General features: G+C 34.8%; 1 protein-coding gene across 3 annotated transcripts in view; it reads left to right on the forward strand.

Annotated features, from left to right (window-relative positions):
• Positions 1–12222, forward strand: part of LOC150079288 (neprilysin-2-like) — a 527224-nt gene that overhangs the window by 390641 nt on the left and 124361 nt on the right. For all 3 annotated transcript variants that reach the window (XM_090383670.1, XM_090383669.1, XM_090383671.1), the window contains exon 14: positions 3516–3580. In XM_090383670.1, coding sequence (XP_090239796.1) covers positions 3516–3580 — 65 coding nt within the window. The remainder of the gene's footprint in view (positions 1–3515; positions 3581–12222) is intronic.

The raw sequence follows: 12222 nt of genomic DNA on the forward strand, positions 1-12222 counted from the left end.
CAAGATAATAAATACATTAAAAAGTTGCCAATCTTAAATTACTGACTGCCTTCATTCCAAACATTTTATTGGTATCAAGAATACTCAAATGCACCCACAGGTGTGTCTTTTTTGTATGCACTTGCTAAAGGGTTTCTCTTCAGATGACACATGATCTCGATTAGTAAACTTATACTGACCTGTGAATAGTGTATCGAGTCTAAGTGAGCAACCAATTGGTCTCATGATGGCATTCTAACAAATAACAGGTTCACCTGTTTTATGATACTGTTTTGTATAAAACATAATTGGAAACTTTTGTCAACTTATGTAAAGTGTTACATTCAGTGTGAATATAATCGTAAGCCTTCGTGGACAAAAGTTCATTTCTTTCACTGGAAGGACCAAAGCGTTCCCAAGATAGAAATGAAATGCAGAAATGCCTGCAATTCTAAAAATATTTTAATGCCTACATTGAAATATAACTCATAGTCTTACTACTTTAGTTTTGTATTTGTAATTCTTAGATCTTTCTTTACTTCTCATGATACGAATTCCCCTCAGTTGTTTTAGAAAATTTCTAAAGCTGTCATTTAATCATCTTTAGTAGAAGGCAATAAATTGTTTAAAATTGTGTACTTGGTGCCAAATATCATTCTTTATTGTAATGTTATAATCGAAAAAATATTTTAAAATAAGTATGCACTGATTCTTTGTTCCAGCAAGTCTGCTTGGGATAAACCCTTTGTATAGACATCCTGAAAATTTCATGTAGGTGAACACATAACACACACTTTTGTGCAGATGCAATAGTTTATTCTGTAGACTGAACATATTGAACAATTAGTATGTTCAATCTACCTAGATTTTATTTACTTGACTATATTAGGTATAGATTATGCCAACCATGAGAGCACATATCTGATTTTTCTGTTGCCATTTTTCTTCAATTCTAACACAGTTGATGAATGCAGACACAAAAATTCACATTGCCATATATATTTTTAATTTATATTTACTAATGGATATTTTTATTTATTTTTAATGGGTAGTTTTAATTTTGTTTTGGTTTACTTGTTTTTCACAATGCACTTAGAAATTTTTCTTCTTGCATAATTTTATTGTTTTTTTTTTTTGTGAAAGTCTTCCTGTGAATCGCTCACATTAGTAAATTTTGTATTTGTTTTGTATTTGTAGGCTTACATTAAAATTTTCCAAAGGAAATTGGGTTTTGGACCATCATCAATTGAAAAGCAGTATTCTGTAAAGTGAGGACTAAAATTTCCTGTATGTTTGATACCAGCAGACTTTTTACTGCCATAAATAAATACTGGTTTTATGATGGAACTCTTAGTATCCATGCGAGTTACCTCAAAAGGCACTTTGTTCAAATGAATAACATTACTGAAATGCTGTTCTGTAATTTGTTTCAAATATGGGATAATTTTAATAACAACCTGACCAGTAAGCCTCTTTTGAGATCTTGTTTTGCTCATCTCTCTTGACTTGCAAATAACAAATGTGATTCCCATTAAGTATAAAGAAGTTACAACTTCAGATATTTAAGAATAAGAAAAGTGGCACATGCCAGTGCTGCAATGTTGGAGACAACATTGGCTTTAATGTCCAACAGTTGTTGTTGTTATTTGGTTTTTAGGAGCATTAGCAACTAAGGCCATATTATGTCCAACAGTGAACAATGTATTGAGCCTAAATGAGCAGTTATATAATGTGTGGAAGAAAAACATCTTATCAAAAATGTAATGAAAGTTATATAAATGTTAAACTCCTAGTACTGAGCTGAGTTAGCCTATTGCAGTAACTAAGTAATGGAACAGGGTTATATTTTAACACAGATGATGAAATACTTTACTGTCACAGGGGATAACAAAGTGTTTCCAAGACCAAAAAATATTAGGTAGAGAAGCCTTTATTATGAAATTATTTCAAAATCTGTGTTGAAATATAATCCCATTCCTTTACTTAATTTCTTCAATGGCTCAACATAGCTCTGTATTAGGGATTTAATATTCACTTAACTTTTGTTATATTCTCAGTTGACAGACATATCACTTGGCTGCTCATGCAGACTAGATATTATTATTATTATTATTATTATTATTATTATTATTAACCATATGGTGCAAGGAAGCCGAGACTTATGCTGCACCAGCCAAAAAAAATTCCCATGTTACCCTGAGAAGGAGGGGGGGGGGAGAGAGAGAGAGAGAGAGGAGAGAGAGAGAGAGAGAGAGAGAGAGAGAGTCAGAAGTAGAAGGGAATCACCAAGAAGGCAAGAAAGAGAAGAATGATGATATCCAGCTCAGGACCCTAGGTTTGCCAAGCCCTAGTTGAGCCCCTGAGGCATTTTTGTTCACTGTTCAATACAAGGTTTTTAATTGAGATCACTTATTGTTTGGTGAGGAATCTCAGCTCTGAAACTGGCCATATTGCTTTAGAATTTGAATGAATACTGGATTTGTCTTTTGGCAATATTATATTTAATGATATTAGAAATTTTAGGTAAACCGGTGGATAACAATATTGTTTCTAAAATGAGCATAAGCCCAGGTCTGTGACTGTTACAGGAGGGAATAGTGTGCCCAAGATATCAAAACAGAAAAGCATTTATTATCAAATTATTTCAACACCTGCATTGAAATATAACATCATTCCTTCATTTATTATTCTAATAGACATTTTAATTTTTAACTTCATTATTCTAATAGACATTTTAATTTTTTGGTGAAGGTGAAGAAAGCCTGAACGAGAAGCATGCAAAAGTTTGATGAAATTTACCGGTAAAAGTACTTTGCCATAACAGCATTTATATTGTTGCTCGCTCAGTAAACAGACAGTGGGTGCTATCAGACCGGAGTAGAAATTGAATCCCATGAGAGATTGAAACCCTCCTGAAGTGGAGGGGGTAATCTGAACTTTTTTCTTTAGAATCACTGGTGGACTATTGGATAAATTGTTTATTAAGAAAAAAAAAAAAAAAAAAAAGGCAAAGGAAGCCCACACGAGAAGCATGGCAAACTTCGAAAAAGTTTACCGGTGAAACTACGTTATGAACATTTTTTACGACGTCAGAACTTCCAATATGACTCTGTTCGTGATTCAGTTAGTTAATTCAATTAATGATTCTAAAGAAAAAAAGGTCAGGTTATCCCCCCTCCACTTTGGGAGGGTTTCAAGCTCCTGCAGGATTCAACTTCTACTCCAGACTGATAACACCCACTGTCTGTTTACTGAGCAAGCAACAATACAAATGTCGTTATGGCAAAGTACTTTTACTGATAAATTTCATCGAACTTTTTGCATGCTTCTCATTCAGGCTTTCTTTACCGTAGCCAATCTTTTTATTTTATTTTATTCTCCAAGATAATAATGGGCAGGCAGTGTGAGTAATAAGAAAGTTTACAGAAGTAAAGGGGTGCAGTAAGCTGTTATATTTTTAAAATATTTAAAATTGTTTTTGAAAAATTATATTATACAAATTTTTACTTATGTGATACTATCTTTTTGTACCCTAGTTGGAAGAGACGTTCCAATACAGCAGTGGTGAATGCATATTATAATACTATAGAAAATAGCATTGGTAAGTTCACCTAATTATTTGCTATGTAATGAGGATGCAAATATTATTTTGCATAAGTCTTTCTAATTTATTTTCTGATGAAAATTTCATTGCTATTGCTATTTAAATTGATACAGAGTGTAATAAGAAAGCTTATAAAAAGTTTTATGCCTTTTTTACTATAAACTATTTCCTTGCATTGGTTTACTAATAATATCAAAATTAATGCAAATAAAGGAAAATTTTTCACCTCTTTGAGAAAAGACAGTTTGCAAACCAGTGTCAGTTGTGACCCTTCGTAATCTACATTGAAATGGAAAGAAATTATATTTGGAATCATGCAAAAGTACACATAGCTTGCTGAGATGACCTTGTCTTTTTGCAGCGTGTACTTCTGAATTTTTGGATTTGTGCATTTAAAATATGTGATGGAAAAAGAAGGGTTTTATCCAGTGGTGGCTCATGACTCTGACGTACAGGGGTGTTGTTTCTTAAAAAATTTCATTAAATTGCCTTGGTTATAAGGATAGTAATAATAATAATAAGCAAGTTAAAAATACTACAAAACATTAACTGGACACTTACCATTAACAGGCTTGGGTAATCTTAAAATTTTATTTAAAAATAAAATCCATTCTTCGGTTTTTATTTGTTGAAAATAGATTAATAACTTTTTCATTCAAGTTTGGCAGCACTGTTCAAATCAGCACTGCTCGCTCCACAGTTCCTTTGTCTTGTTTGGTCACCTTTAAAAAATGCGTATTGGCACTTGAAGTGAGAAGTATTATCTTGTTACAAGTGCTGTGCAGAAAGTGGCATAAATACCACTTTCTGTACAGTCTGTTCTGAAACAAATGGAAATTGTTATCATTTACATTAAATTAATGGCCATAATATCCTTCAGGCACAATTAAAATCAGACAATTCTGCGGTAATTTCAGAAAAATTATATACACTATAGTGGTTTACTTCATGCTTATGCAGATGTACAACAGACAGCTAATTTTCAAAATTCTACCAAATTGCCCTGTTCAACAAGGGTGGGGTAATTTCATCTAGATCAGGTATACCCAATCTCCAGCCTGTGAGCCAAATCAGGCCCACCTACACTTTCAATTGGGTACGCTGATTCTTTCTCTATTAAGTATTTAAGAAAAACTAGCGAAACAAAAAGCTAATATAATGAAATTATATACCAAAATAATTATTATGCTAGAAAAAGAAGGCATGTGGCTGTATATTTCTGAAGCTCTTCATTGCAGTTTGTTTTTGAAGTAATTCTTTTATTTTTTTATTTTGATATACTACTAGGGGGGTCTTTGCCCCCTGCTTGCTTTGCTCACCCACCCCTATGCACAATTTTCTACGTAAAATGTAGAGGTACTGTAAAATGTATACAGAGTTCGTCAAATCTTTTTTATGTAAAAGATACACTGTCAAAATGCACTGGTCGATATCTAATCAGAAAATGACCTATGTAATTATTTACCAGTGCATTTGTAGTGCGTGGCATTCTCAAGGTCCAGTAAATATCACGGTAAAATTCCAGAATGGTGGGAAAGAAGTGATTGACAAGTTGTGACTCCCATATTTCGACAAACGGACAGGAATGAAGAAGTGATTGGCCCATCCTAGGTTGATATGCCTAGGGTGTTTTTCCCCCACATTTGCCACTGTTTTTAAATTGGGAACTCGTTTTCCCATTTTAAAACAGCGGTATGAAGGGATAAACACCCTAACTAAGCTAAGCCCCCACCCCTCCTTGAGGACACAAAACAATCAGAAAAGGGATGTGCCTTCACTTGTCAATTATTGCCGTCTTCCTCGCTTTCATCGAAGTACCTGCCGGTGTATACTATGCAGGTATACACCAGCAGCCAGTATCATCACTATGTAATTATTTACCTGCATTTATGGTGAAACATTAGACGTTGAAGAAAAGAAGTTAATCGAAAGTCGATTTAGAACATGAGACTTTGTCATGGAACAAGTACCAAATGCTGTTCGTTTGTTTCATCGTAACAACGATGTTATTCAATATAACATGCAAGCATTGGAAGGAAACACCACCATCAATTGTACAGCTGACAATCACTTCACTGGTTACAAGAGTCATGAACAGTTGACAAGTATGCGAACAAAACTCCATCAAATGAGCGTAGCAGAGACTGGAGGTTTGCCATACGTATTGCATCTATCTACTGAAAAACCTTACATGATCACTACAAACATTGATGTTGAAGATGGTTTGGTCAATGGAGTGATTGGAACTTTACAGCACATTGAGATGGAAGAAACAGAAATCAAAAGATTGTGGTTACATACTATGATTTTTAGTGTTTCTCACCAACCATTGAAGTAAAAACGAAAACCAAAATCTTAAAAAGCTTTATATTTAAATTTACAATAAATTTACAGTAGATCAAACAAAATAAATATGATTATACAAATAAAATGTTACTGATAATAAAATACTGAATTAAAATGCAATAAAATATACTAGATTAAAAGCGCTAAAATAACTGAAGCTTTCAAAGGCTTTTGCCTTCTTTCTCAACAGTGCACTTCTATTCTGCAGTGCCTCATTATATTTTTACTTTAATGGTTGGTGAGAAACGCTAAAAATCATAGTATGAATATACCCAACCCCAGAGGCCTATTTGAAGAATTATGGTTACATTTCAAAAGCAAGAATGTTGGAACTTAGAGTCATCTCAAGTCTCACCCACACATATTGTTGCATCGTAGTGTATTGAAATCTGGCTGGACTCCGATTAGGAGATGTTCCACCACAGTATCTTTCAAAAGAAAAATGCTTAAATGCAAAAGAATCCAATTTCCTTTGGTCAAAGCTTGTGCCTTGATGGTTCATAAATCTCAGGGTGAAACTTTTAAAGAAATTGTATTCGATTACGATAAGAGTCTCGAACAGCAACTGGTATACGTTGCATTGTCGAGAGTTAGAAGCATTGATGGCTTGTATATCAGAAATCAGAAAGAGCACTTTACATTTTACCACGCTCGAGGTTGTAATGCACCTAAGATGCAAGATCTTTGAACTGAATCGAAACGTTTGAATAACCATCGTTTGGAAACACTCTCTACAACTGCATTACAATTTTGGGATCAAGTTGCTTTGTCAAGTTTCAGAATGGTATTGTTGAATAGATACCAATAAAACTTTCAAAAGATACCAATAATTTTAGTGGGTGAGTTCAACATTGATGTTAAGAAACCTGAAAATGCTCCATTCCTTGACTTCATGGAATCAACATTCGATCTTAAACTTGCATCAGATCCTACAAAATCTACTACGCGTGGTCAATCATGTATCGACTTGGTCTTCAATTGCAATGTTAATAGTTTGAATTGTTTCAACTATGTATCCTACTTTAGTTACCACAAACCTTTATTGTTGATTGTAAATGAAAATACTGAATAAAATAAAACTGATTTTATTAAGCTTAAATTGTATTTTTTCATTTCACATGACGTTATTCACGGATCCACCTTTGGCTCCATGGAGCCGACGTTGATTTTTTTTTCAGCAGTCTTTTATGTGCAACAGTATCAAAAGCTTTCCTGAAATACAAGTATATGATAGCAAGTGATAAACTGTCCATCGAAGATTTGTAACGAGTGATCTGAACACATATTTGTGTTCATTATTGGCCTCATAAAAAGCATGTATTGACAAAATCCATCTGGAAAAAAACGACTAACCTCGACTAAAGAACATACTAATTGGACAATTGAGCAGTAGTAATCTGTAATATTCTCTGATGAATCCAATTTAACCTCTGTTGGTTGGATGGTAAATGCTAAATTCAGCATAGACCTAACAAACCTTACCACCCTGACTGTATTCAATCAGCAATAAAGTTTCCATTGGGCCAAATACAATTTGTAAATGGTACTGTTAATGGTGACCACCACACAAAAATCATTGGAGTCCCCTTTCAAGGACCAGAAAATTGTGTATTCCAGTATGACATAGCACCATCCACAGTGCACATAAGGTTGGCACATTACATAATCCTTTAATACAATTGATAATATACTAATTCTAACTTGTTCAAACACAGACTGTTTATCAATGGTTTTTTTTTTTTTTTTATGTAAGGCTGCAATATTCAATCCATATTGTGCCAGGAAATAGGCCTGGTTTGAAGCTGACTGAATATTGCTGGAATTTTCAACAGTTTTCAGAAAATTTGGGACAGAAAATTGCTGCTGAAACAAAAATTGAGCAAGCAAGATAACATTGCAAAAGTCCATTATTGATGTCTAAAACCCCTGATAGTCAGGTGCAAGGCAGTAATTATAACGTGTAGTGGGCAAAAAAAAAAAAAAAAAAATAAATAAAAAAATAAAAAAATGCTATTATCTGTTATAGAAGACCTAATGGTATCAAAACTGTATTTGTTTGCTTCTAGTATGCTATTTTCATTCTTATTACATAATTTTAATTTCAAAAATTAAAGATATATCACAGTGAAAAGGCATTCATATGGCCTACAGTACATTTCTGTGATTATTTGTAAAAACATGTCTAAATAGTTTTTTCTTTCATTTATTTTCTTTTCAGTAAAATGTATAATCATTTTACAACAGTGCATGAGAAATTTGAGGCCATAGAGACATTTATTTCAATTCTAATTGCACCACTCCAAATTTTCTGTGAAATTTATGTGACTGATTGTGTGTGTGTGTGTGTGTGTGTGTGTGTGTGTGTGTGTGTGTGTGTGTGTGTGTGTGTGTGTGTGTGTGTGTGTGTGCAAGGTATGTCACAAAATTAATGAAACTTATTTAAAAAATGTGATGTGGCAGCACTGCATGTCATACCACATATAATATGTAAGTTGAACACCCTTATGCAGTGAGAGTAGTCACGTCTCATCGCATTCAGTGTCTCAAGTCATTATGAAGTAAGCCACCATGTATTTATTGACTGCATCATGAAAAATGGAGTGGAAGAATATTGAGCAACATTACACCATCAAATTTTGTACTAAACTAAAAGTTCAATGGAAACATACAAGAAGTTAAAATGAGCTTATGGAAATTGAGTTTTATCTTGAGCTCAAGTTTTCTGATTGCATAAGGCCTAATAGGAAGGATTTAAAACTTTTAAAGATGAACCACATGCAGGGTGACCTGTCTCAGCAACACCAGAGTAAAATGTAGATATAGTAAGGGATCTGACTGTGAGATTGATGGCAGATGAACTGAACACGAGTCATTGAACCATCCATATGTCATTTTAACAGTGCATTTGGGCATGTGCAAAAATGGTGCTAAAAAATCTCACTGAAGAACAGAAGCAGAACTGGAAGAGAATCTGCCTCGACCTTCTCAATTGTGTTGAAACTGAGTCAGAGTTTCTTCAGTGAATGATAACAGGTGACAAAACATATTTTTGAGCATGATAGATGCAGAAACAAAAACAAATGAGCAAATCCAGAATCAACACACACACACACACACACACACACACACACACACACACACACACACACACACACACACACACACACACACACACACACACACACACACACACACACACACACACACACACACACACACACACACACGCACACACTTGAGAAAATTGATGTTCATCTATTATTTTTTATCAGTGTGGAGTGGTGCACAGTGAGTTCATGGTAAAACTGTCAACCAAACTTTCTAATGAGATAGAAGTCTTAGAACCGCTGCAGAAAAGGGTTCTGCATGTTCAACCTAAAAAAGATGAAAAAAAATGGATTTGCATTAGAACAATATGCCCTGTCACTTTGCAATATCTGTTATTGAGATTTTGATCTCCCAAAACATTCCAGTACTCCTTCGCTCAGCATATTTCTCAGATCTGTCACCATGTGACTTTTTCCTTTTTCCAAAGATCAATAATCACCTGAAAGGATATTATTTTGGGGTAATCAACAATATCCAGAGCACCGCAGTGAATGCACTGAAGGATCTCACAGAAGACAACTTCCAGGACTGCTTTCAGGGATGGAAGGAGCACTGGAGACAATGTGCAATTTCCCAAGGTAACTTCTCTGAAGGAAAGAACCTTCATTTGTAGAAAATTAAATTTTTTTTTAAATCATTGTCATGAATTTTGCGACAAACCAATATGTGCGGTGCACACACACACACACACACACACACACACACTTGAGAAAATTCACCATGCCCAGTATCCACATAGCTCCCCCACCATAGTAGGTAAATGAAATAGCCTGTGAGTGCTGGTGCTATATTATATACCTATATTTGTACAGACAGCAGAATGTATTTGGTAATCATTGCTTGATATAACTTCTTCCACATTCTCATATCTGTTAACCAAACAATATGAATTGTGATTTGATTGACTACACATGTGCTGTCAAATTGTGCTCCACTAGTCACTGCTACCATTCTCAGCACCAGTGTAAATGGATTCCAGTATAGCACACAAGTAGCTCAGGATTATGGATTTCTGTAACTATATGACAGTTTGCAATCCTCTTATGTGTGTGTGTATATGTAAAAAAAATAACTTAAATTACTTGGATAAAAAGAGTAGGTAAAATCCTTTTCACATCACATATATTAATTGTATTTGGTCATTTATCTTTTGGCATTCTAGTTCACAAATCCAAAAATATTCAAAAGCATGTACCACAGAGGAGAAGAGATCATCTCAGCAAGCTGTGTACTTCATATGATTCCAAAATTATTTCTTTCTGTTCCTATATAGAGCAGTGTTATTTCTTTCTCTCAGCAAGATGACATTAACATTTAGCTTACCCAATCCAATCCATTTCAAGGTCTTAAACACCTCAGTCAGATTGTCCCACAGGTGCCTAGTCTCCAGATGCTGCCATTTGTAGAACTGAAGCCTTTCTAGGTAAGAGCACCCTTTTGTTCCCTAACTAATCTGGCTTCCCTTCTCTGCACCCATTCCAGTAGATCTATTCTACATCCTTCCTAAAGTGATGCCCCCAGACCTGTATATAGTACTCAAGATGCTGCATAACCATGGCCTTGTACAAAGGAATAATCACCTTATCCCTGCTAGCAAAGTTTCTGTATATCATTGACAAAACCCCATGAGCTGTCCTGGCAGCATGTTGGCGCTGCTCAGAGAATATCATATCGGACTGCACAATTACCCCCAGGTCTTTTTCATTTTCCACTACTCTGAGTGTAGTACCACATAATTTATAAGTTACTCTGGATTACTGCTCCCCATATGCATTACTTTGCATTTGTCAATGTTAAACTTCAACTGCCATATCTCAGCCCAGCAACCTAATTTCCCTAAACCTTGTTGCAGTAGCTCACCCTGATTACTGTCATTAACTACCCTGCCTCAGAATAGGACAACTTGGCCCAGACAATTCAGTGCAACCATCTGAGCATGGCCACCTCAATGCAGATTGAACTCAGCACCAGCTATCTCGGCATCACCCAACTTGACGCTAAGTACATTATTTATTTATTAATATACAAAAATTTTAGTCACGGTAGATAAAGACTTAGGTTTAAATAGAGAAACTTGATGGCAAGTACATTTTATGAAACTCATAAAGGCCAAAATAAAATCAAAATATTTTTTGATTTTAATATATGAATAAAATTTCATTAAAACAAAAGTACAAAAAAGGGTATAGTGCAAATTATTTTGACAATTCAAAGTTATGGACAGTGCCTCTGAAATATTCAATTATTAAAATTTTTAACAATGGCTTGTGTTCTTGAATCTGCTTCTCTGTAATTTTTCAATTTCAAGGGAGGAATCTGTCCTGCAATTAATTGCTCATCGTAAAGATCTCTTCCCCTTTACACAACCCATCGATAAACTTACAGATATTGGGATGTTCTATTCCTGGTTTGCACTGCAGTCTTCTTTGTGCCACTTCTGCATGATTGTTAGTTCGGTCATCATTAAAATTTTTCTATATAAATTGCACATTTCATGTGGAAATAGCAGAGGGCCTCTACCATTACCTTGTCTGTGTCTTCTGCCTAAGTGGTTGTCCTAAGACCAATCAAGGTGTTGTTGCAGTTCATCGGGGAGAATATCAGCAAGGTGTGCAATTGCTTTGTTGATGTATTCACTTGATACAAATGGAACTGCACTAATTTTAATTTGTAGAGCAAATTGTGCATGATTGTTGTATTGACATGAAAGCCCCATAGAGAGATGCTTTTTCATGTTGTTTGCAAGATGAAAAATACAACCCCGAATTTCAGCAAGTGAAAAATGCTCCTTTATAATCATGAATGTAGTTACCTCAAAGTTGCAGTTAATTATTTCTGGTTTACACTTGGCTTGAATCTGGGAAATCATTTCAAAAAATTAACCCACTGGGCTCATGTCTGGTGAGTATGGGCTTGGCACATCCAGGGTCCTGAGCTGGATATCATCATTCTTCTCTTTCTTGGTGATTCCCTTCTACCTTTGACTCTCTCTCTCTCTCTCTCTCTCTCTCTCTCTCTCTCTCTCTCTCTCTCTCTCTCTCTCAGGGTGTAACTCAGAAATTTTTTTTTGACTGGTGCAGCATAATTCTCAGGCTTCCGTGCACCATATAATAATAAAATAGTTTGTCATATGTAGATTGTAGCTTATTTAGGAGAAGAGCATACTCATTGGATGTACTTCCATA

The sequence above is a fragment of the Mastigoproctus giganteus genome, chromosome 10 (genome assembly GCF_048544385.1).
Source record: "Mastigoproctus giganteus isolate SK-2022 chromosome 10, ASM4854438v1, whole genome shotgun sequence".
Taxonomy (NCBI): domain Eukaryota; kingdom Metazoa; phylum Arthropoda; class Arachnida; order Uropygi; family Thelyphonidae; genus Mastigoproctus; species Mastigoproctus giganteus.